Below are 27,097 nucleotides of genomic sequence, written 5' to 3' on the forward strand. Positions count from 1 at the left end.
ATTCTCTAGTTCTGGCTTCTAACCCATTTCTGATTTCCATCAATCCACTGTTAGAAGAACCTTGAGTTGCTGAGGCAATAACCTCTCGAATTTCTGTCTTGAACCTCACTGTTTGTCCACCTTCACAGCCACTTCTCATATCCCGCCTCTTTGACTAAGTCTTCAGCCATCTGTCTTAATATCTCCTGATATGGCTTACGGCCAATTTTTGTTAGAAAACATTCTTTTGACACACTGTGGAACGTTTTGATACATCAAAAGGCATTATGCAAATGCACGTTGTTGTATGAATTTGACAGCAGCTGTCGTCCACCCATAATATCTGAGAGAACGAGGAAACCCACAGCGTGATGGTAGTGTGGCTTTAAAAAGTGTACTTTGTCCTGGTTATTTTTATGAAGAGAGGTTAAGAAAGAAGTGCTGAATGATCTACTCAGAACCAATAAACAGCTTGTGGGCCTTGGTTTTTTTTTAAAGTTGGAACAATAGAAGCAGCCTGAATGGGTGGGATAAAACTCCACCAGGATTTTTAGTTTTAGTTTTTCAGTAGCAGTTGCTGGGTTTGGGAGCTGCAGTACATCGCTTCCTGCTACTTTCTGATTCTCTCAGAGTTCTGTCTTGATGTTTTTCCTCCTGGACTGGAGAATTGCCTATGAGACGATCTCTTTTACTGAATTTGCCTTTGCCAAGGGTGCGTTTATGGGATGTTGCGATATTGGAACAGTTACTGTTTAATCGTTAAATAATCTATTATTCTGTTAAGATTTCCAGTGGAGTTATTATTCCAATTTGTTCTTTCATGTGTTGTATTTTAGCTACAGTGTGCGAATCAAGGTGTGTTTTGCTTCAAGCCTGGTAGTTTGACCAGTTGAATTATATCTTGAATGCAATGTCTGGCATTTGCCATTAAAATAAGACAACATTAGAGTCTTAGCTGTCTTTGCAATATATATTTGAGGTGGTTTGGTTTGATACATAATAACAGTGCAGTCCACAGAGTCTGAAATTCACTGAGTCTGAAAGAACAATGAAACCCAAGCCTCCAGTGTTAATTTATATTTAGCATCTTCCTGCCTCCCAGCTACTGCCAACACTGCTGCTCCACTGATTGCAGAATATTGGAATAGTCAGATCCTGAAGTACTACTGGCTATATCTGAAATGTCTTTGACTTTTGCCATTCACACTCAATGTAAGTACGTCATCCTTATGACACTTGCAGCCAATGTGTCACACCAGCACTTGTTTCAAGCAACTAATGAGGTGACTGAAAGTTCCACATAGGGAGATAAAGGAATGTAATATGAAAGAGTTGACCATAGGTAAGGAATAACGAACAATTAGGGAACCGTTTTAATAATATTTAAAAGGTATCTGGATGGGTACATGAATAGGAAGGATTTTGAGGAATATGGGCCAAATATTGGCAAATTGATTGTTTTGATTTATTGTCACGTGTACCTAAGTACAGTGAAAAGCTTTGTTTGCAGCCAGTTTAGGCAAATCATAGTGAGTAAGGACATACAGCTCATAGGGTGAAAGAAATACTTGGACAGAGTAAGGCACGCAGGTTACACCACACAGGACATATGCTGGACAAGATCAACGTGAACAAGATGAGCTTTATTTGAAGTTAGAGACAGGGAAGAAACGGTTCCTGAACCTGCTGGTGCATGTGTTCAAGCTTCTGTATCTTCTGCTTGATGGAAGAGATTGTGGGAGAGCATTACTGGGGTGGGATGGGTCTTTGATGATGTTGGCAGCCTTTCACATCAATGAGAGGTGTAAATGGTTGGGAGGTTGGCATCTGTGATGGTCTGGGCTGTGCACACACCTTCTGTAGTTTCTTATGGTCCTGGGCAGAGTGGGTGGGACTAGATCAGTTTAGGATATCTGGTTAGGGTGGATGAATTGGATTGAAGGGTCTGTTTCTGTGCTGTATAACTCTCTAACTCTAATTCCTAATTCTCAATGGCTACTTATTCCCTTGGATGTTATCATCATTATAAAAATGATACAGCCAAGATTTACTAAAGGAATTAAGGATAATGTTTGATTATATAAAGAGGATCACAATATTGCCTAAAACAATTGTCTGAGGAATGGGAAAGTTTAAAAATGAAGGCTGACCAGACCATTCCTAAATGCAGCAAAACTTGGACAACATTCATGTTTGGGCTGACAAGTGACAAATGACATTTGCACTACTGAAGTGGCAGGTGTTGACCATCTCCAACAAGAGATAACCTAACTATTGTCTCTTGATATTCAATGGCATCACCATTGTTCAATCCATTGCTATCAACATCCTAGACAATGCCACTGATCAGAAACTGAACTAGACTAGCCATGTAAATACCTGGCTATAACATCAGGTCAGAGGCTGGGAATCTTGCAGTGAGCAACTCACCTCCAGACTCCAGAAAAGCTTGTCCAGAATCTACAAGGCAGAAGTCAGGAATGTGAAGGAATGCTCTCCACTTGAATGGATGAGTGCAGCTCCGACAACACTCAAGAAGCTTGACACCAGGCAGGATAAAGTAATTTGCTTGACTGACACCACAAACTACAGATATCCCTACTGTTGGGTTTTGGTGGTGCAGAGAGTGAACATGCATCATCTACAAGATGAACTGCAGAACTTCACTAAGCCTCCTTAGGTGGCACCTTCCAAACCCAGGGCCACCTTCATCTAGAAAGACAAGGGCAGCAGATACGCAGGAACACTACCTCCTGCAAATTCCCCTCCAAGCCACTCTCCATAATGACTTAGAAATATATCACTGTTCCTTCAGAGTCGCTAGGTCCAAATCCTGGAATTCCCTCCCTCAGGGCATTGTGGATCTACCTACAGCAGGTGGATTTCACCGAGTCAAGAAACAATTCACCCCCACCTTGTCAAGGGGCAACTAGGGATGGGCAATAACACTAGCCCAGCCATGACACTCTGCATGAGTGAAAACAAACCATAATAAAAATAAAGAAGTATAAAGAATGTGAAAGTAAGTTCATAAGAAATATCTGAGGGGATACTATCTTACAGAAAATGTTACTAGATGAGAAATCCAGAAAATAGGAATTGAATTAATTAACAATTCTGCAATTGAGAACTAGACCATGAAACTATCATCAACTGTTATTTAAACCCATCATGGTCACTAAGTCACTTTAGGAATGGAGATCTGTTGGCCTACATATGACTCCAGACCTATAGCAATGTGGTTAATTCTTAGCTGCCCTCTAACTTGGCTTCATAACTCCACATGTTCAAGAGCAATGGACACAGGCAACATCTAAAAAATGCCAAAAATGTCAGACCTTTTGCAAGTAAACAAAAAGGCAGACAGAAGGAAACATTATTGTAGCTCCTTTCAAGGCAGAGGGAAGTGAACTTATAATGAGGAATAAGAAAATATCAGAGAAACAGAAAGTACCTTTCATCATAGCGCAAGATGCAAAGAACGTACTGAAAATTATGGGGATCCTGGGATCTAATGAGAATGAAGAACTGAAAGTGATTATTATTTAATAAGGGAAAAACACTGGAAAGACGGATGGAGAAAGTGAGGTCTGCAGATGCTGGAGATCAGAGCTGAAAATGTGTTGCTGGAAAAGCACAGCAGGTCAGACAGCATCCAAGGAACAGGAAATTTGACGTTTTGGGCATTCCTGATGAAAGGCTTATGCTTGAAACATCGAATTTCCTGTTCCTTGGATGCTGCCTGACCTGCTGGAAAGACTGATGGTCTAGCATGACCAAATCTAATGTGACTCTGTATTCTGAGGAAGGGTCATATCAGACTTGACACATGATCTCTGTGTTTCTTGCTCACAGATGCTGCCAGACCTGCTGAGATTCTCCAGAAACCTTTGCTTTTGTTTCCAATATCCAGCATCCACAGTATTTTGTTTTGAAGCTTTGTCTTTTTGTCATTTCCATGCTTTCGGACCTTTCTGTGAGGCATCAATCTCCAAAGTAGTTGTCGCCTGAAGGTTGTGAAATTGTAAGTTTGATGTTTCCAAATCGCGATGGTTTCAGTGTTTTGGAGAGATAAGTCATGACATTTTTGTGTCATTGGAAAGGCAGGTCTTTTCTTTCAAAATATTTCCCTTAGTCGTGAAGACTTGTGAGTGAATTTGGGAACAAGACGTACCTAGACATCTTCAAAGGCCATCCTTACTTTGAGGATTGCCATGGTTTTTATGCTATCTATTTTCCCTGGATTACATGTATCCCAGTCTTAGAATAAATAGGATTGAAATATTTGATATGTGACATCTTGGTGTGACATGTCTGACTGATCATTGAACACTAATTCTGCATTGTGCATCACTTGCATCATTCAGTGCTGTTTGTGGCTAAGTTCTTGTTGTCCTCCCTTCTACTGCAATGTCATTGGTGATACAGATACCTCTTGGTGCAGTGGGTATAATGCTGTCCGTTTGAGCTTGAAAGAAATCCTGGCTAACATGTAGCCTGAAGGGATATTGTTGAAAACATTATTCTCCAAATGAGGTATGGAAGCAGTGAACTCTTGTGATTCCTTTACAAGATGTACCGATCAATAACTATGTTTTATACCAAACTTTGAGAAGAACTTCACAACTGAAAATCTGTTCTAAAGTGATTATTTTGTAAGGGCACTGTTTCAAAGATGTATTTTGGCATCATAGATCAAGACTCTAGAAGTCATTCTTCTTTCTGATGCCTATTATTGAGCTACACCAGTCCGTGTGGTCCTGTAATCTTTTAATGATTTCATCTCCCAAAAATCAATACCCAAATCCTCTTCCCACTGGAACTCCCCAAAATCCATCCCCCAATTCTCTTCCCCCATCCCCAGATCCATACTCCAATCATCTTTGCCCCCAAGATCCTAGATCCTTCTCCCCCCACCGCCTCCAAATCCATCCCCCACCCCTCTTCCCACCTCCTCCAAATCCATCGCCCACCTCTTCCCACAGCCTCCAAATCCATCCCCCACCCCTCTTCCCACCGCCTCCAAATCCATCCCCGACCCCTCTTCCCACCGCCTCCAAATCCATCCCCCACCCCTCTTCCCACCGCCTTCCAAATCCACCCCCCATTCCTCTTCCCACCGCCTTCCAAATCCATCCCCCACCCCTCTTCCCACCGCCTTCCAAATCCATCCCCCACCCCTCTTCCCACCGCCTTCCAAATCCACCCCCCATTCCTCTTCCCACCGCCTTCCAAATCCATCCCCCACCCCTCTTCCCACCGCCTTCCAAATCCATCCCCCACCCCTCTTCCCACCGCCTTCCAAATCCATCCCCCACCCCTCTTTCCACCACCTCCAAATCCATCCCCCACCCCCTTCCCACCGCCTTCCAAATCCATCCCCCACCCCTCTTCCCACCGCCTTCCAAATCCATCCCCCACCCCTCTTCCCACCGCCTTCCAAATCCATCCCCCACCCCTCTTCCCACCGCCTTCCAAATCCATCCCCCACCCCTCTTCCCACCGCCTTCCAAATCCATCCCCCACCCCTCTTCCCACCGCCTTCCAAATCCATCCCCCACCCCTCTTCCCACCGCCTTCCAAATCCATCCCCCACCCCTCTTCCCACCGCCTTCCAAATCCATCCCCCACCCCTCTTCCCACCGCCTTCCAAATCCATCCCCCACCCCTCTTCCCACCGCCTTCCAATCCATCCCCCACCCCTCTTCCCACTCCATGACAAAATTAAGATGAAGATCCATCCTAGACTCAAATTGTTGGCTCCCTTTCTCTCTCCAAAAGGCAAACCAATTGTTTTTGTTTCACAAATTCTGTCCGTAGTAGAATCAAGCACTGAGTAGGCAACAGTAGCTTTAGCCATTGGAATTGTGTAGTTTTCAAATCTATTAATTGAGCAAATGATTTATAGTAGAGACTGACCCTAAACCACTGGAGATGATTTGGCCATTTCTTTGCTGACTGAAGAAGTTTACATACATTGGGCCTGTTTCAAATTAACAAAATAGTTGGCATCACATTCTGGTTCATTTCTCATGGTAATGCCTTGACCAGTCAATTTCAATCTGTCTGGTCTAAAACATGAAAAAAGTCTTAAAACAAAACTTGACAGTTAACTCTCATTTGTTATCTAATTGATGCATTCTCAATGGCAATGCTTGTGCTAATCAGAGTCTAATTTCCAATTAATCAGCAGTCTCTACTCATACAGTATTAATGTTGGTGTTATCTTTTATTGGTAAACTCTTTGAAATATATATCTTTTCAGCAACACTCAAGCTCTGTTCTACCAAACAGCTACTTGGTCATAAGATATTCCATTCCCTTTGCAATAAATAGCAACATTCCATTTGCCTTCCAAATCACTTGCTGACATGGATATTAACTGTGCGATTCACGTATCAGGACACCCAAATGCTTCTGTACCACTGAGTCATGTAATTGTTTTCCATTTAAAGAGTGTACTGCTTTAATACTCACCCTGCCAAATTCACATTTTCCTATACCCATCTGGAAGGGTTTAGAGGGATATGGGCCAAATGCTGGCAGATGGGACTAGATCAGTTTAGGATAGCTGGTCGGAGTGGATGAGTTGGAGCAAAATTTCAATGTATAACTCTATGACAGATTGGTGCAACTTGAGGGCTGAAGGGCCTGTACTGCGCTGTCATGTTCTATGACTCTATGATTTTAAAATTATCTATTTATGCCTACTTTTTGTTTCATGTTAGATAGCACATCCTCAATTCACGATATTTTACCGTTCACTTTGAGTTCTTATTTTGTGCAGTAATATTTGATGTGACACATGTCAAATGCCTTCTGGAAATTAAATATAAGTTCTCCTTTATATACATTACTTGTTATGTCCTTAAAAGAAAATCTACAGTAAGTTACTTAAACATGATCCCCCTTTCACAAAATCATAGAAAGTTTCCCTGGTTTCTTTGAGATTTTATGAGTGACCCCAATATCCTCATTAACAATAGATTCTAATGTTTGGCCGATGACACATGCAAGGTTAGCTGGCCTGTAATTTCCTGCTTTCTGTCTCCCTCTTGCTTCAATACAGGAACCACATTCACTGCTTTTTAATCTGATTGGACTTTTCCAGAATCAAGGGAGTTTTGGAAAATCAAGACCAATGCATCAACTATTTCAGCAGCAAAGTACATCAGGACCCTTTCCCTGCTGACTGTAATTGCTTTAACTTCCTCCCTCTCTTTCACCTCCCAATTCATGAATTATTTCTGGGATGCAAAATACATCCTTTAAAGTGAGGACAGATTCAAAATAACTGTTTAATTCATCTGCCATTTTCTTATTTTTCATGATTAGTTCCCCAGATAAACTCTCTAAAGGGCCAGTTTTCACTTTATCTTGTGGCAGAAACACTTACTGCTTTTATATCTTCAGCCAGCTTTCTCTCGTACTCTTATTTCTCCCCCCCTTAATACTTTTGTCATTCTTTATGTTCTGTCCAATTCTCTGTCTTCTCATTAATCTTTGCAAAATTGTGTTTGTTTCTTCTCAATTTGTTTAAGTTTTATTGTTAACCATGGATGGTGCACCCTTCCCCTGGAACCTTTCTTCCTCACTGGAGTGTACCTTTTCTGAGTACTCTGAAATATCTCTTCAAATGTCTGCCACTTCATCTCTGCTGACCTATCTCTTAATAAAATTTCCCAGTACACTTTCGACAGCTCTGTCTTCAATGGGCCTATAATTGGCCTTCATTTAGGTTTAAAAGACTAGTCTTAGACCCACTCTGCTGTCCCTCAAACTGAATGAGACACTCCAAGATCAGAAGCAAGAATATATTAGCAGGTGTAAGGATTCTGATATCCTTGAAGACTCGTCACTGAAGGTTAGCATGCAGAGCAATTAACAAGGCAAATATTATGTTATTGCAAGTGTTTTGGTCTCATCGCACCTGAAATACTGTGTATAATTTTGGTCTCCTTATTTAAGAAAGGATATATTTAATTGCCTTAAAGATTTCACAAAATTGATTTCTGAAATGAAAGAGCTGTCCCTCAAGGTAATATTGAGGAGAACCTGCTCTTGAGCTCTGGAGAAGAATGAGGAATCATCCCATAAAACATTGTAGAGTCATAGAGGCCTACAGCACAGAATAAGGCCCTTTGGCCCCTTGAATAAGCACTTAACTATTCTAATTCCTTTTTTAAGTACTAGGCTCATAGCCTTATATTCCTTGGCATCTCATGGGCACATCAAAATACTTATTTAATATTATAAGGGTTTCTGCCTCCACCATCCTTACAGGCAGGTAGTTTACAAATACCCACCAACCTCTGCGCAAGATGTTCCTCTTTAGTTTCAGTTCATTTTGTTACTCCACATATCCAGGTACAGGCGAAAAAGGTTTGGCTGCTATCCACTAAAAGACAACCCTTTTTCATCAAATTAGATCACAATCCTTGGTACTGCAGACCAGGAAAGTATTGAACTGAGAGACAATTGAGGGAAAAATGTATAACACAAAAGAAAAAAACTTGCATTTAAGTGGCATCTTTCACAACATCAAGGATGCTCCAAGAGTGCCCTCCTATTAAATGTTTCTGGAGCAGAGGAAATGCAACAGAAGGTTTGCGGACAGCAAGCTCCTATAAAAACCAATGTCCTGTCAAGGGGTTTGTTGGTTGATGGATGAATATCAGCCAAAGGAGATTGAGAGGGTAGACACTGTTTCCCGTAGTTGAAAAGCTGAGACCTAAAGAGTATAGTCTCAGGGTTTGGTATCAACCACTTTGGATTGAAAATGTTCCTAATTCTTTGGAATTCTCTACCTCAGGCAATGGGAACTGTTGAGTAAATTCAACACCAAGTTTGATAGTTTTTGGACACTAAGGGAATCGTGGGACATGTTGGGAGAGTAAAGTTGATGTGGAAAAAACTTAGCCATGATCCCATTGGATGTCAAAATTCCAAATGGCTATTTCCAGCTCCTGTTTCTTCAGATCAACACTGGTTTAGTTAAGAGTTCTGAATTTGTTTTTCTAACCAAGAAGGTGATGTTCAGGATAAGTGAGAGATTTATTCTTTTCATTTCTCACCATGTAGTGTCAGCCAAGGCTCAGATTGTACCATTCTTTCCCCTGAGACAGAAGTCATAGCTTCAAGTCCCATTCTAGCAACTTGAATGTTTCCAAATTGTCAAATTGGATTAAGAGCAAGTTATCAACCTTGGCTTTGTAACTGCTGAGTCAAAAGGTTGCGGGTTCAATCCACACTCCAGGGATTAGAGTAAATTATCCAGGCTATAGTCACAGTGCAGTGCTGAGAAAATGGATTGTTCTGATAGTATACACAAGAAGAAGCTCTACACAGTCTACCTCCTCCGCCCAGTCCAGAATAATGCACGGGGCAATCTCCTTGCCGCACTCTGATAAGTTAAACTTGGCTGCACTAACCTTTAAAAGGTTTGTGTGTGTATCATAAGTTTCCATTTGTGGGGAATTCTGTTTTTAATCCACGAACCTGTCAAAAATATTGTAAGTCCGAATTGTAAAATTGTTGTGATATAAAGGAGTGTTAACAACTTGCATTTATATAGCACCTTCAACGTAATAAAACAGCCCAAAGGTCACACAGGAGCATAAAAGAAACAAAATTTGACCCCATTTGCCATGTTAAGAAGTATTAGAAGGAGCTTGTTTAATGATGTTCTGATCAGCCCTGACAGTCTGCCATAGATACAGTGATTGTTTATTTTGTTTTCCATATTTGTGCATAAAATAGCAATAGCTATTTTAGCTCCTACAACATAAGAACTAGATGTGAGGTGATTAAAAAAGCAAAGTTGTTATATTCCCTCACTCTCATTAGAAACAGGGATGATCTGTGGTAGGTATAGGACAGATGTTAGGGGTAGATTCTTTACTCAGCGGGTTGTGAGTTCATGGAATGCCCTGCCAGTAGCAGTGGTGAACTCTCCCTCTTTATGGTCATTTAAGCGGGCATTGGATAAGCATATGGAGGTTATTGGGCTAGTGTAGGTTAGGTAGACTTTGGTCGGCGCAACATCGAGGGCCGAAGGGCCTGTACTGCGCTGTATTTTTCCATGTTCTATTTTCTATGATTGGTGGTTGTTTACCTGAGGATCAGTTTTGCCGCAGATGACGGGAGAGGTTAAGAAGATGTAACCTTTAACGTAACAGTAACCAGTGTGGGAATTGAACCCATGCTGTTAGCATTACTCTACATTGCAAACCAGCCACCTCAGTTAACTAACACCCCCTGTCGATATTCATCTCTTCCCCTCATCTGCGGCATGGTGACTCTTAACGTTGTGTCTCTCTCTACTGAGAAAGAGCAACCCCCTCACCCCAGTAAAATAGTCCTGAAGGATTCAGTAGATATTTATTCCAGTTTCTGACATCTATAAACATTACAATCTGAGGCTCTGCTTGATTGGAAAGTACAGCATGCTTCCCTCGGCATGTCATTCTACAAGTGGTCCTGGTAAGATGGAAACTGAGACCTCAATACCATCAGGCCCTTGCATATAGTAATGATATCGTAAGCATATTTCTTAAAGGTGTACGACCTACCTTCTGTGAGGCATAACACAATAAATGACATCACTTTTAAGTACAAAGAACAAAGAATAAAGAACAATACTGCACAGGAGCAGGCCCTTCGGCCCTCCAAGCCTGCACTGACAAATTTTGCCCTTCCATACTAAAACGGTCTTCACTTACAGAATCTGTATCTCTATATTCCCTTCCTATCCATGTATCTTGGTGTTTCTTGTACACTGCCATTGTGTCTGCTTCCACCACCTCCTCTGGTAGCCTGTTCTAGGCACTCACCACCCTTTGAGTGAAAAACTTGTCTTGCACCCCCCACCAATGCACCTTGAACCTGTGTCCCCTAGTAACTGACCCCTCCACCCTGGGAAAAAGCCTCATACTTTCCACTCCATCCATGCCATTCACAATCTTACAAACTTCCATCAGGTCGCCCCTCAACGTTCTACCCAACCTTTCTTCATAGCTAAAATCCCCCACACCAGGCAACATCCTGGTAAACCTTTTCTGTACCCTCTCCAAAGCATCCAAATCCACACAAAGCTGCGGTGCTTTAAAGGAAGAAAGAGTGGCAAAAAGATTTAGACAACAATTTCATGAGTTTACAATCTCTGAAGGTACTGACTGTGGAATGATTGAGAATAGGGAATGAGCTGGAGGTCAGAATGAGATAAGTGCAAAGGTTTCACAAGGGTCGTAGTGATGGAGGAGATTATAGTGATGGAGGAGATTATAGAGATTGGAAAGGGGTGAGGCCATGAAGGGATTTGAAAGCAAGGGGAGAATTTTAAAATGGAAGTGTTGTCGGACAATGATCCAGTGTAGGGGTGGAGAGAGATTGGGATTTCGTGTCAGTTGGGATACATGCAACATTCCCTCTAGACTGCAGAGCTGCATGGCTCTGCAGCAACTCTGTGGTTCTGTGCAATGCTGATACATTGACTTCTGCTTGCAAAAGCACCTACTGGGAAGTAGCTTGGAAGCTAGTTCAGTGGAAAGGGATAATCAGAGGAAATGTTGGCAGCAGAGCTTTGGAAGAGCTTACTTTTACAGACAGGGAATGAGAGGAGGTCACTGTGAGGTAAGTCACAGGAGAAAGGGATTGCCACTTCCTCAATAATCTCAATCACTTCACCATAACGTGATACATAGATTGAACCCATCTAACAAGAGTCCATTTTAAAATACAGAAGATGCTGGAAATCAGAAACAAAAACAGAAATTGCTGGCAAAACTCAGCAGGTCTGGCAGTGTCTGTGGACAGAAAACACAATTAGTGTTTCAATTCCAGTGACCCTTCTTTACTGAATGTTAACTCTGCTTTCTCTCCACAGATGCTACCAGACCTGCTGAGTTTTCCCAGCAATTTCTGTTTTTGTATCAAGGTTTCATGTTCGTTTTTCATGTTAGTGAAAGAGTTCAAGCAATTCATTGGCTGGTATTCTTTTGTGAATAGGATTTAAAAATAAAACCCTCTGGAACAAATTGGATTAACAGCAAGGGATCCAGGATTCAGTCACACAACAACATGAAAATCAATTACTGTCAGACCATAGATGTAGGAATGAAAATAGGCCATTGAGACTGCTCTGCCATTTGATGCGATCATGGCTGATTTGATAACCCTCAACTCCACTTTCCTGCATTTTCCACATAATGCTTGAATCCCTTACTGATTAAAAATCTGAAATCACAGGCTTTCACTTTAGACTTCACTGATGAAGGGGCAGTGTTCTGAAAGCTTGTGATTGCAAATAAGCCCGTTGGACTATAATCTGGTGTTGTGTGAGTTCTGACTTTGTCCGTCCCAGTCCAACACTGGTACCTCCACATCATTAAAAATCTGTACATTTCTACCTTGAATATTCTGAATGACCCAGCCTCAATAGCCCTCTGTGGAAAGAATACCACAGATCCATTATCCTCGGGCAGAAGAAATTCCTCTTCATTCTACCTTAAATGTGTGACCCATGCCACGGGTAACACATTTAAGATAGAGATGAAGAGGAATTTCTTCCACCAGAGGATGGTGGATCTGTGGTATTCTTTCCACAGAGGGCTATTGAGGCTGGGTCATTCAGAATAATCAAGGTAGAAATGTACAGGTTTTTAATGATGTGGAGGTACCAGTGTTGGACTGGGATGGACAAAGTCAGAAGTCCCACAACACAAGGTTATAATCCAAAGGGTTTATTTGAAATCGCAAGTTTTCAGAGCACTGCCCCTTCATCAGGTGAAGTCAAAGGTGAAAGCTTGAGTTTGATGAAGAGTCATATTGGACTTGAAATGTTAACCCTGACTTTCTCTCCACAGATGTGATCAGATCTGCTGAGTTTCTTTTGTATTTTCTGTGTTTGTCTCAGATTCCCAGTGTCTGCTGCATTTTGCCTTTATTCCAGTCGTTGTGACTCCAACATGTTGGAGATTGTGTATCTGCTGGGTCTGTAACAGCTGGTGAGAGGCTGGGAGTTTTGCAGTGAGAAACTAACCTCTGTTCACCATTTACAACACACAAATCAGGACAGTTATAGTAAAGTTTCCCTTAACAGATGACCGCAGTTCCAACAGCACCATCCATGACATAGCAGCCCACTTATTTGGCACTCCATCCACTACCTTCAATGTCCATTCCTCCAAGCCCTGACACTCTGTCACAGCAGTGCGTAAAATTTACAATTCATCCTGACTCCTTTTACAGCACCTTCTAAACCCACAACCATCTAGAAGGATAAAGGTAGCAGATACATGGGAACACCACCACCTGCAGGATCCCCTCCAAGCCATTCACCACTGTGACTCAGAAATACATTGCCTTTCCTTCAGTGACGCTCGGTCAAAATCCTGGAAGTCCCTCTCTAACAGCACTGTGGGTCTGTCTACAGCACACAGACTGCAGCAGTTCAAGAGAGCAACTCAGCATTACCTTCTCAAGGGGAAATTGAGGCTGTCAGCCAATCCAGCAACTCCAACATCTCAAAAACAAAAGGATCACAGACTGAAGTGATGTCCACCCTGGTGGAATAACTTATGGACATTCCCGTTATTCTGACCTTGATTCTTTGTTCTTCCAATGAAATATTTGAGTGCATTTTTGTTCAGTGACAGACAGCAATAAATCCAGATATAGCACTGATGGCATTGTTTATTGGATACAATACTGATATACAATCCTGCATAGCATGCATAGATAATGTTAAATGCATGTAAATTCACTTGCAAGTACTAGGACGACTTTATTCTGAATATTATTGTTATTATTTATTCTGAATATTCATGTATCTCTATGGTGCTCCAATCGAGATGGAAACTATTAAATATCTATGAATGTTATTCCCAGTGTATCTGTAAGGTGCATTACCACACATTTTTAAAAACATTTTTGGTTTGTTCTTCACAGCTTAATTTATTTCAACAGCTCTTGGCTTCAATTCAATCTTTAATTAATCTGAACATTTCCAACCCTTGGGAAGGTTTGATCCCTCTTCTGTCTTTCATCCGCAGTTTCTCAAGGGTCAGGGGACCGTACCGCTGAAGTTAAACCCCACTCTCCTGTTCAGAAGATTCCACGAGTGAACACTTGCTTTCTCAAAGTTAATCACCAGTTTCTAGGGATGGGCAATAAATACTGACCTTGTCAGCAATGCACAAATCCCACAGAATGCACAGAAATGTGCCATTTTAAACTTGACTTCTCTGACCCCTGTCCCTTGTTCACCTTCATCAGATGAGAGCTGATTAAAAAAAAGGGATTTATGCTACAGTTGTATAAAGCTCTGGTTAGATCCATCTGGACTAATGTGTGCAGGCTAGACATTGCATCTCTGGAAAGATATATCAGTTTAAGAGGGCGTACAGGACAGACACATTAAAATGACACCAGAGTTAAATTCTGAGGTTGCATAGACTAGGCTTGTATTCCCTTGAGTTTGGAAGATTAGGGCAGATCTGAGTGAGATATTTAAGTAGATTAAATGAGCTGACAGGATGGATAGAGCGAAACTATTTCTTATGTTTCGCACTCCAGAACACAGAGCACAAACTGTGAACTTAGAGCCAAGCCATTCAATGGTGACATCGGCGAGCATTTCTCCACATAGTGGAAGCCAATTGAAATTTCCAAACTGACATTGACAGATTTCAGGCAAGTGTATGAATGGATGTGGGAGCAACACTAGTAAGTGAATGAACATGCAGATCAACTATGATCCAAGACAACAGTGGAACATCTCAAAGGGCTGAATGGCCTCTTCCTGTTCCTGTGTGACTCACTAGGCAACGAGTGAAGGGGAAAGCTCCATAGATTTCAAGGACAAAGGGTGAGAATCATGAAGACCCAATTGTATCCTGTACAAGATTGTCTCCCTTCAGGTCATCAGTATTACACAAGCCATACTGTTCCACAAAGAGAACTCAATGTTTGGAGTTTAATTGCTTGACATCAGGTGTGGCTCTGTTGTTTCATGCATCTGTTCCTGAAGGCTGTTGGTTTAGTTCTGCTCCATCTACAATGATTGTAACAAATATATCCTGACATTTCAGTGCATTGTCGAGAGAGCTCTACACTGTCAGAGGGGCTGCCTTTTGTGTGGGACTTTAAGCCATGACCAAGTCTGGCCTCCCATAGCGCTACTCAAATAAGAGCAGGTGAAGTCTGATTGATTTCTGGATCAGTGGTGTTGGAAGATCACAGCAGTTCAGGCAGCATCTGAGGAGCAGTAAAATCGACGTTTCGGACAAAAGCCCTTCCTGATGAAGAGCTTTTGCCCGAAACATCGATTTTACTGCTCCTCGGATGCTGCCTGAACTGCTGTGATCTTCCAGCACCACTGATCCAGAAACTGGATTCCAGCATCTGCAGTCATTGTTTTTACCTAGAAGTCTGATTGGTGCCTGGGCCGATGGGGAAGTGATGACCTAGTGGTATTATCACTGGAATGTTAAACCTGAGATCCAGGGAATGTTCTGGGGACTTGTGTTCAAATCCCACCACAGCAGATGGTGGAATTTGAATTCAATAAAAATCTGGACATAAGAGTTTAATGGTGACCATGTATCCATTGTTAATTGTTGGGAGGGGGTAGCGGGAGCAATCTGGTTCACTAATGTCCTTTGGGGAAGGAAACTGACATCCTTACCTGGTCTGGCCTACATGTGACTCCAGATTCACTGCAATGTAGTTGACTCTTAACTGCCCTCTGGGCAATTAGGGATGGACAATAAATGCTGACTTAGAAAGAGGCACCCTCATCCCATGAATAATTTTTTAAAAATCCTTCAAGCAATATCACTGAAACAGATGATATATAATCTTTCCCACATTGCTGTTTGTGGGAGTTGATGTGAGCAAATTGATTGCCACATAGCCTACATTACAACAGTGATTACACATCAAACATTGCTTTGGGGTAGTCTGTGAAAGGCTGCCAAATAAATCTAAATCTTCATTGGATTCTTCAAAACATTTTGTGTTTTCTTTCCAATAAGGTGTAAAATGATAGCATATGCAAGAAATGTTGGCTTAGTTAGCAACACTCACAGCCCCATGACAGAATAAAGAAGAATGACACATTCCCAAAGGAAATGAACCAGCCTAGGCAGCAAGGGTTCTGAGAGGGGGCGGGGTGGGGGATAGAAAGGGGGTCAGGCATAACATAGTTTCATCCTCAGATAAACACTCCCTTATAGTCACCCACAATAGTAGGAGCTGGATGTCTTCAGTCGCTAGGTGAGTTTTAACAGCTCTTTTATCAGACAACTTTCTAGTTTTCTTGCTACATCTTACGGTAAGAAGAAACCTTCACCTCGGCTCTAATGTCACCAGAATGTGGATCTGGAGGAGGGACAAAGGAGGGACACATCCTCATGTCTCTAAGTGACATTAACTAATTGGAGTCACACAGAGACAGTTTTGTTCTATTTGTCCAGGCATTATCACAGCCCAATGGAGAATGCCCCAGACTCATTTTCCTAACCCAACAGCTATCAATAATCTGATGAAGACACAATTGTTCCCTGTAGCATTGTCCATATTGGCCCCATTTACAACGTGTGTGCCTGTGCATGTGTGTGTATGTCTGTGTACATCTGTGTGTGTGTCTATGTGTTTGTATTTCTGTGTGTGTGTATCTGTGTGTCAGTGTGGATGTGTCTGTGTCTGTATTTCTGTGTGTGTCTATTTGTGTGTGTGTGTGTGTGTGTGTGTGTGTGTATGTGTGAGTGACTGTATATGTATCTGTATGTGTGTGTGCCTGTGTGTGTGCCTGTGTGTGTGTCTGTGTATATATGTCTGTATGTATGTGTATGTGTGTGTGTGTGTCTGTCTGTGTGTCTATGTGTCTGTGTGTGTGTCTGTGTATGTGTCTGTGTGTCTGTGTATATATGTCTGTATGTGTGTGTGTGTCTGTGTGTGTCTGTCTGTCTGTGTGTTTATGTATGTGTCTGTGTGTGTGTGTGTGTCTGTCTGTGCATGTGACTGTGCCTCTGTGTTTGTGTGTGTGTGTCTGTGTGTTTCTGTGTGTGTGTGTGTGTGTGTGTGTGTGTGTCTGTGTGTTTCTGTGTGTGTGTGTGTGTGTGTGTGTCTGCGTGTTTCTGTGTGTGTGTGTGACTGGTCAGGGTTGGGGACGGAAGACAGTTGAAAGGAGATTTGATCGAAGCATTCAAAATAATGAGGGGTCTAGACTGAGTAGGTTAGGAGAAACTGTTACCAATGGTGGAAAGATCATGAAGCAGAGGACATCAGCTGAAGATGAGGGACAAATGATAGTGACACAAAGAAACTTTTTTAATGCATTGACTGGCCACAGTCTAGAATGGGGTGCCTAAGAAAGTAACTAGAGCCAGATTCAATTGCAATTTCGGTAGGAATTAGACAAACACCAGAAGAGGAAAACTAATATTGCAAGGAAACATTTAGGGGACTGGGACCACTTAAATATTCTTACAGAGAACTAGCAGAGACTTGAAGGGTAGAATGGGCTTCCTTCTCTGCTGTAACCATTCTATGATGTTCTCTGTATGTACATAAATATGCATATGGATGTGCTGTTGGAATTAAATAGCCTGTAACTGAGATTCTAATCACTTATGTTAATAGTTAAATATAATAGTATTGTTATATTGTAGAATATTGTTTCAAGAAGGAGGTAGATAAAGCTCCTGTGGTTAAAGAGATCAAGAGATACAGTGAGGAGGAGGGAAAGTGAAGTTAGGGTAGTGAGTTCAGTGATCAGCAATGATCATATTGAATGGTCCAACAGGCTGGAAAGGTCAAATTCTATCTTCTATGTTACCATGCTATTTAATTTTGGAATGGTGCGATCTGAAGGGAGGTCTTGAGGCACAGTGGGTTGGCGTTCCTGTCTTTAAATCAGAGACTCTGGGTTCAAGACCTTCTCCAGGACGTGATGGTCACAGAAGCTGCTGATGATCATCCTAAAGATCTTCCCAACACACGCCCATCGAAGACAGGCAGTAAGAACTGTAAGGACTCTGGATCAGCTGTATCATGGAGAAAAAATTGGTGAGGAGAAAGTGAGGTATGCAGATGCTGGAGATCAAAGCTGAAAATGTGTTGCTGGAAAAGCGCAGCAGGTCAGGCAGCATCCAAGGAACGGGAGATTCGACGTTTCGGGCATAAGCCCTACTTCAGGTGCGCTTTTCCAGCATCACATTTTCAGAAAAAATTGGTGACTCTACCATCACTATCCAGATTATAACATGCATGTAAAAATGTACATTCCTCAGAAACTCAGCTTAACTTAGGGGATAGGGTGGCTCTATTGGCTGGCAGGCTGGCAGGAATATGGGATGCTGGGGCTGGATTCAGGATCTACTGCTTGCCTCCAGGGTGGAGAGCATGATGGGTTGAATAGGATCTTGACTCAGGCAGAGAACTGGACAGAACAACAGTCCAATAATTTCTGATGCACTCAGTCAGTTCAGCAATGATTGAGTGATCTTCGTTGTCTGACAAGAATGATATGGATATCGGGGAGGAATAGAATCAATTGTGTTATATCAATAGCCATCAGCAGCTTTAACCTCATTATTATTTCAAGACTCTGCTCACGATGGTTTTAAATCATTTTCATTGATCTGATAGTTTGCAATAACTTTTACAAGGGAAAAAGAAACAGCAAAGGTCATTATGGTAATTGGAAGATTTTATACCTTCTGACACTGAAAGCTGGCTACTTATAAGCTTGGCATCCAATCAGAAAATTGGATTCTTCTCTGGTATTGATAACTTGATGGAACGGTTTAATTTTTCACACCAGATGGGTAAATGTGTCTTGCTGAGGGAGGAGGTTTCGGATATGCAGATCGCATTCAAGTACCAGCTGCTAAAATATGAATCACAGAATGATAGAGCACAGAACAGGGCTATTTGGGCCATCGAGTCTGTGACAACACTTTGAGAAAGCTAGCCAATTAGTCTTCATTGAAAATATATCGCTGTTCCTTTGATGTTACTGGGCCAAATCCCGGAATTGATGAAGGGCTTTTGCCCAAACCATCAATTTTCCTGCTCCTCGGATGCTGCCTGACCTGCTCTGCTTTTCCAGTATCACTCTAGTCTTGACTCTCATCTCCAGCATCTGCAGTACGCACTTCTGCCAAATCCAGGAATTCCCTCCCAACAGCATTGTGGGTGTCCTTACATCCAAGTCCGGAGTGGTTCAAGTTGGCAGCTCACCATCACCGTTTCCAGGGTGACTCAGGAAGGGGGCAATATTAGCCAACAATATTGTTGTCTGATGAATAAATTTCAAAAATTTCTGATCCTTGCATTCAAAATTTGGCCCTCTTTCAGATCCACACGCTTCTGAGATTGTTAAGCAGCTATTGGGGTAGGGTTACGGATCTCCAATTCTAGCTTTTAGCACATCCTTATTTCCTTTATTGGCTTCCAGCATCTACAAACATCCACTCCCTCCACCACCAACACTCAGCAGCAACAATGTGTACTATCTACAAGAAGCACTGCAGAAATTCACCAAAGATCCTTAGACATCCAAAATGCATGACTACGTTCATCTCGAATGAAAAGGGGAGCAGAACTGGTAAATGAAATGATCTGGGATCTGACTAACAGTCAAGGTCGTGTGATGGGAATGTGTTTATTCACAAAGTCCAAGTGAATGTGGCAACATACAATTATGTGTTCTATTCTGGAGCGACAGATAGCAGCTGCACTGCAGAAATTCACTCAGGTTCCTTAGACAGGACCTTCCAAACCCACGACCACTTCCATCTCAAAGGATTAGGGTAGAAGATATATGGGAGCACCACCAACAGCGAGGTCCTGTACAAACCACTCGCCATCGACTTGGAAATGAATTGTTGTTCCTTCAGTGTTGCTGCATCAAAATCCTGGAATTCCCACTCTAATGGCATTGTGGATCTATGGACTGCAGAAGTTTGAAAAGGCAGCTCACCACCAACTTCTTGAGGGCAACTAGGAATGTGCAGTAAATGCTGCCCCAGCCAGCAACACCCACATCCCACCAAGGAAATTTTAAAAATCCCAAGTTCTGGAATTTCATCTCTGGACCACTCTATCTCTCCACATTGCTCCTCATTTAAGATGCTCCTTAAAAAATGACCTTAAAATGCTACCTGTCCTCATTTCCCAGGTTATGTGGCTTGATATCAAATTCACAGAATCACAGAGGTGTTCAGGATATAAGGCCAGTCAGCCTATCCTGCCTGCCCTGGCCTGTTAAATTATGCCAATCTGAAGTGCTTTACATAGCTCAACTGGGTTAAAGGTGCAATTTAAAAGCAAATTTACGTTCTTATTGTTGGGGGACGTTTAGATTTTAGACTGTAAGGGGTAAATGCACCCTCCATATTGACAGCAACTTGGAGGCTATTATTAGCAGGACCTCCGTAACCTTCTGTATAAACAAGAGACAATGGTCATGAAAATATTCCAGGAGGTTCTTGGGGAGAAGATAGTATAGGTCAGTCACTGGTAAAGGAAGAGATGGCAGCATTGAGGGTGAGATTGATTATTCACACTCTGACTGGGTGAAGCATACCAGAGGGGAATTTGTTTTATTTGCTGTGTCTGAAAGAAGATTGGAATGAGGATAATGAGATGCTAACTTTATAAAGATAATCAATTTTTATGAATGCTCCAGAGCTTTCTTTCAGTCGGGTAATTGAGGCAGATCTCTCCTTGTGTTTCTCAAATCAAATGACCATAAACTCAGTTCCTAGCAGTTAATCACTGAAAATTCGAGACAACACAAATTGTTTAGGACTGGTCAGCTCTGAATCCAAGTTATTGAAATGAGGATTTCCACATAACCACACGACTACTCACTCAGATCTCCCTGTTGAAAACTATCGTGATGGGGTTGCAGTTTAGTTATTGCAATGTGCAGTTAGTAATGGACAATAAATATTTCATGGCTACATTTGATATTGTGAGGGAAAGACCGGGTTAGTGTAAGAGTTTAGCATCTTGGCACAGGGTTGACCCAAGGTAGTGCCAAACAGCAAGAACCAGATGATTGTATCATTTATTGCACCAGGCCCTCTAGAGTATGGCTGATTTTGAGTCACATTTACAGTTTCCTCTGGAGAGATTGAGGGCTGTGGTTGAGGCAAGCGAGTTTATTTCTTTTTTGACAACAGTCCTTATTCATTCAGAATCCTCCTTGGAAAAGACCTGCAATCTAATATAGATTCTATAAAACTTTTGCCCTGTCCTTTGGACAGTCTTACTTCGCAATTGGTGCTTTGTTCTCCAGTCTGTCGGAGACCCGAGATCCATGGTCATGTGTCGGTTCCTGTTCCTCCTCCACCTCCGACATTTCCCCCTCTGTCCCTCCATCGTCCTCTGTCTCACTTCCCTTCAGGCGACTGCTCCTCACTGCCTCTTCCAGCGCCTTCTGCTGTCGGTAGAAGTGGGAGAACTTATTGAAGATGATGGTGATGGGTAGTGCCACCACTAAGATGCCCCCTAGGATGCAGCCCGAAGCGGCCAGCTTGCCCGCCACGGTGATGGGTACTACATCCCCATAGCCCACCGTGGTCATGCTCACCGTCCCCCACCACCAACAGGCTGGAATGGTGTCCAGTCCGACGTCTTCATCCTTCTCAGCTGTATATGCCATCCCAGAGAAGACACAGACTCCTACGCCCAGGTACAGCAGGAGGATCCCGACCTCTCGGTAGCTGTGCTTTAAAGGAGAAACAATGAACAATCAGTACCACAGAATCATCACAACAAGCTATAAATCCTACTCTTGGATATGGCTGGGGTAAGGTGATTTGGAGGATGTGAAAGATGAGGTGCCTCAATCATTAAGTTCTCACCCTTGCGTCCAAATGCCTCCATCACTTCCTCTATCCCTACTTTTGTCACCTTATAGAACCCTTCAAGATCTCTCTGTTCCTCTAGTTCTGGTAATCCCTGAGTTTAATTACTTCAGTATTTACAGCTATGCCTTCAGTACCAAGCCCTTATTCTCTGGGAGTCCCCTTTAAGATTTTTGGATATCCGCTTCTCTGTCCCTGTTCAGAACCTAACCCTTTGGTCAATCCTTCCCAATTTGGATTCATGTCATACTTTGATCACATTCCTGTGAAGCGTCATGAAATGATTTGCTGTCTTGAAGGTGTTGATGTTTTTATACAAGTCCTAACTTGCAGAGGAGTGTATGGGGCAAAGTTCACATCAGACCAGTCATAAATACAGGCTGATATTCCAGTCTGGGATTGAAAAGTGATTGTAACCTGAGTGAAGCAGTATACTGTGCATTGCTGCTGAGCAATATGCCCCTTATAAATGAGAGTAAATGATTTTACTTGCACTAGCAGATTGTCCTGTATGATTGTACAAGGGCAGTGGTGTCTCATTGTATAACGATACACACCAAATGATGCATGTTGTATTACTGTGCTCCTGAGGGGAACCTGTGGATTTGCATGTACATCTCTTCACATACAAATTAGGAACAGCAGGAGGCCATTCGGCCCCTCAGGCCTGCTCCACCATTTTGTAAGATCATGGCTAATCTTATTGCGGTCTCAACATTACTTTCCTGACTGCTACCTTTGACACCCTTATTAGTGCAGAATCTATCTACCTCTGCATTAACAATGACACTGCCTACACCACGCTTGATGAAGCAAAGTCCACAGACTGGATAGGCTAGGATGTTTTTACACTGGAGCATAGGAGATTGAGAGATGACCTTACCAAGGTTAATAAGATCTTGGGGGTCTAGATAAGGTGAATGGCTGGTGTCTTTTCCCTAGGGTGGGGGATTTCATGACTACAAGGCATATTTTTAAGGTGAGACGATAAAGATTTAAAAAAGACATGAGGAGCACTTTTTTTAATACAGAGAAGGGTTCATGAGTAGAACGAATTTCTCGAGGAAGTGGTGGATGCAGATACTGTTACAATGTTTAAAAGACATTTGGATAAGTGCATGAATAGAATTGTTTGGAGGGATATGGACCAGGCCCAGGCAAGTGGGGCTAGTTTAGTTTGGAATTCCAGTCAGCGTGGTGTGGTTGGACCGAAGGGTCTATCACCATGCTCTGTGACTCTCCCAGTCATGATCATATGGACTGGCGGAGGAGGCTCAAATATCTGAATCCCTGTTCCTATTTTTTGTGTTTCTATGACAGGAAGGGTTCAACTTTAGCTTTGTCACAGACATCAATGACCTTGATAAAAGTGTAGTGTTACAGCACGTGAGGCAGGAATCTGATTGAAGAGATACACACTTGGCGTTTCAGAAAAGATGGAGATGCATCTAAATGTAAAACTTTAATATTATCTAAAGTGACTGTTGTCCAGCATTTTCTCTCCAAAACCCTTTATCTGTTTGATTAGATTCCAGCCAGTAATGGACTCCTGAGTGTATTAATCAGGATCGAATGCATCAACTCCTCAATTAGATTTCTGAAATTCTTTCTCATTATCCTCTAGTGAGGAGTCTTTTAACATCAATATAATTGGTGCTATTTTGCTAGAATGTCTTTAGCCAGAGTAATAATGTTAAATTGGATCGATGATACTAATGCAAATATCTTCAGATGGAAAATACACAAATTAATAACTTTGTGGTTTCTAATCATAGAATAAAAAGTGAGGTCTGCAGATGCTGGAGATCAGAGCTGAAAATGTGTTGCTGGTTAAAGCACAGCAGGTTAGGCAGCATCCAAGGAACAGGAAATTCGACGTTTCGGGCCAGAGCCCTTCATCCTGCTGAAGGGCTGTGGCCTGAAACGTCGAATTTCCTGTTCCTTGGATGCTGCCTAACCTGCTGTGCTTTAACCAGCAACACATTTTCAGTTCTAATCATAGAATCCCTATAATGTGGAAACAGACCACTTGGCCCATCAAGTCCACACTGACTTTCTGAAGAGCTTGCCACTTTCCTCACCCTCCTATCCTGTAACCCTGCATTTCCCATGGCTAATCCACCTAGACCTCACATCCTGGGACACTATGGGTAATTTAGCATGGCCAACCCACCTAAACCTACACATCTTTGGACTGTGGGAGGAAACCCATACAGACATGGGGAGAATGTGCAAACTCCACATGGACAGTCAGCCAAGGCTGGAATCAAATGCACTGTGAGATAATAGTGCTAACCACTGAGCCACTGTACCACCTCGAATGTGATGTTTCTATCATTCAGTGTATCCAGGTTTATATCAGAGATTCCCAAAGTAGGTTGAAAGCTGATATTTTGGTGGTGAGTCCTGGAGCAGCAATGGACTTACGACAGCTCAGCTCTGTCTCTACCTGAACCTGCTGTCTCACAGAAACACCCCCTCCAGCCCTACAGTCTCCCATTCTCACTCAGAGATTGCAACAACTTTCAAACCTCGAAAAGGGATCACAGAGGAGAAAGGTTTAGGGATCACTGGCTTATGTTATTTGGTTTCTTTCTGGTGTTATATGGTTCAATAAACCAGACTTCAATTGCTCCTTTATATAAACAAGCAGAGATTATAAGACAGAAATATAATTTTTATATAATTTTGTAAGTTTTTAATTCATTCATGGGATGTGGGTGTCACTGGTTAGGGCAAATGTTAATGGCCCATCCCTAACTGCCTGGAGGGCAGTATGTCATAGAGTCATAGACAGTCATGTACAGCATGGAAGCAGACCTTCCTGCCCAACTCATCCATGCTGACCAAATACCCTAAGCTAATCTAGTCCCATTTGCAGCATTTGGCCCATATTCCTCTGAACCCTTCCTATTCATATACCCATCCAGATGCCTTTCCTTACCTGATCTGGCCTACATGTGATTCCAGACCCACAGCAAAGAGGTTGCCTCTTAAATGCCCTCTGGGCGATTGGGGCTGGGCATTAAATGTTGGCCTCGCCCCCATCTTGTGTACGAAGAAAAAGAAAGGTAGGTCGACCACGTTGCTGTAGGCTTGAAGTCATGAGTAAGGATTTCCTTCCCTAAGGGATAAGAGTGAACCAGGTGGGTTCTTACAATGATCAACAATATTAAATCAGCATTTTATTCCAAATCTTTCTGAAATTCAAACTTGGTTTCAAACCCAGTCCCCAGAGCATGCCACTAGGGGAATTACTAGTCTAGTAACATTACCAGTACACCATCGCCTGCCCTGAATGCACTTAATCACAGAAGAGAATTCAAAAAGGAAAACTGACTTCACTGTCAGCAGTTGCAATTTATTTTAAAATGTCAAACGATTAAGAAAATAAATTGGAGAAACACAGCAGGTCTGGAAACATCTATGGTGGGCAAAACACATGGCTCCCTGCAGCCTCAGAGTGCCAAGTGTCTGGGTTCAATTCCAACCTTGTGTGGTTGTCTGTGTGAAGTTTGTATGTTCTTCCCTGTGCTTGAGGGGCTGTGCTCCAGTTTCCTCCCACTGTTCAAAGATGTGCAGGTTCAGTGGATTGGCCAGGCTAAATAAAGGGTTATGGGTGGGATGTTCTTTGGAGGGCTGGATGGCCACTTTCTCTACAAAATGAAGCTTTCCAGTCCTTGCACCTGGAAACATGAACTCTGTTTCTCTCTCTACAGATGCTACCAGACCTGCTGATTTTCTCCAGGTGCTTCTGCTTAAGATTTCCAGCACCTGCAGTACATTGTTTTATAAGCAATTAGGAGATTTCCAATCTAACCTTTAAAGTTGCTCCCAATGACCGCAATCCTGTTGAGTGGCGTGCTAACTTGAGCACCCTAAAGATCCTCATCAATCTCAGGACTTGGACCACCTTCCCCAGGTTTTCCAGATCTGTTGTTCGTCCGAAGATCAGATGAACCAGCAGAGTGAAGTAAAACGGTAAGATGGAGACTATGTCGATCATGTTGAGCGGGTGAAAGCAAAACCTCTTAAAGTTGGGGCTCAGGAGCAGGCGGGAACAGACCTCCATGGTGAACCAGGCTATGCAGAACTGCTCCACGATCTGTAACCTGGGATCGTCGATCTCGTTGTCGTACTGGTCTAGAATCTGGTACTCAGGCATGCTGTGGATGCACATGGTGGCAATGGAGCCCAGAACCACACTGATGGAGAGGAAGCTGAAAAGCCGACTTGGGATGGAGTAGCCTGGATTCTCCAGGGTTAGCCACAGCTGCTTCCTGCAATTCCCATACTTTAAGCTCCGGAATATCAGCAAATCCCGGTTGAAGTCCGAGATCTCATCTGGAGAGGTGTCGATGCTGCTCACGTCACTCTCGTCATCCCAGTTTTTCCGCCTGCTCTCGGTTTTGCGCTCGTGATAACGGTACCTGCAGCAGGAATCCAGGAAGAACTCATTGATGCCCCAGTACTCAATCTCCTGCGAAAAGGAAAAAACGCAGAGCTCATCCATCATGTGCAGCTTCCCGGTCTGGTAAAAGTTTAACACGTATGGGAAAAGCCCAGGGTGTCTGTCGAAGTAGAACTCCTTCTTTGACACATCGTAATCATCACATATCCGGAGGATGGACTCTTCCGAGTCACAGGTCAACAGCTGTCCGAGTCTGGTGTTGGGGAACCGGGACAGGGTGCTGGATCGGAGCTTTCTCTTCAGGCCTCCCACATTCACATTAATCGCCTGATCTTCAAACTTCGGATCCCAGGAGCGGAATGTCTCGTTAACCATGGTAACCTCTCAAGCAGATCTGTATTGCAATGGGAATGGGGGAATTTAAAAAGTACTGTGTTATTATAAAACAATAGCATGATTGGAAAAGGCTATGAAATGGCATAGAATTAACAGCACAGAATGAGGCCATTTGGCCCTGTGGATTCCTGCTGGTCAAAGTCCAAGTTACTGAATACCAGGTTATAATCCAACAGATTTATTTGAAATCACAAGATTTTGGAGTGCTGCTCCTTTGGCAAGTGGAACACCTTAACTATATCTACACTAGAGAATAATTCTTGAAGAGGGTTTGCAATGCCTGAGATTTTAAAGTCCTAATAATGCCAACATGCTTAATCATTGCTAAGATAAAACTTTATTGTTTCATATACAGTGCAGAAATGATTAACTTCTTCTCTTTTGCAACTTCCCAATCAGTGCTCTGCTGGTTGATGGCACCTCACTTAAA

General features: G+C 42.6%; 1 protein-coding gene across 1 annotated transcript; it reads right to left on the minus strand.

Moving 5' to 3' along the window:
- Positions 1 to 2,655: 2,655 nt before the first annotated feature.
- On the minus strand, positions 2,656 to 26,646 carry si:dkey-43k4.5 (potassium voltage-gated channel subfamily S member 1). The gene is made up of 4 exons (XM_060836223.1): positions 25,681 to 26,646; positions 21,403 to 21,721; positions 12,841 to 12,887; positions 2,656 to 2,691 (listed from the first exon to the last, which is right to left on the minus strand). The coding sequence occupies exons 1-4, from the start codon at positions 26,644 to 26,646 to the stop codon at positions 2,656 to 2,658; spliced, it is 1,368 nt and encodes a 455-aa protein (XP_060692206.1).
- Positions 26,647 to 27,097: the final 451 nt, after the last annotated feature.

This window comes from Hemiscyllium ocellatum, chromosome 15 (genome assembly GCF_020745735.1).
Source record: "Hemiscyllium ocellatum isolate sHemOce1 chromosome 15, sHemOce1.pat.X.cur, whole genome shotgun sequence".
In the NCBI taxonomy this organism is placed as follows: domain Eukaryota; kingdom Metazoa; phylum Chordata; class Chondrichthyes; order Orectolobiformes; family Hemiscylliidae; genus Hemiscyllium; species Hemiscyllium ocellatum.

Excerpts from the sequence above, each read along its gene's own strand:
- si:dkey-43k4.5 (XM_060836223.1), bottom strand. The coding sequence starts at position 26,646 with ATGGTTAACGAGACATTCCGCTCCTGGGATCCGAAGTTTGAAGATCAG. Across the intron at positions 21,722-25,680 it reads CATTGGGAGCAACTTTAAAG|CACAGCTACCGAGAGGTCGG; the intron begins GTTAGATTGGAA and ends TCTCCTTTAAAG. Across the intron at positions 2,692-12,840 it reads CAGCAGATCTGATCACATCT|ATGAAGGTGGCCCTGGGTTT; the intron begins GTGGAGAGAAAG and ends TTGTCTTTCTAG.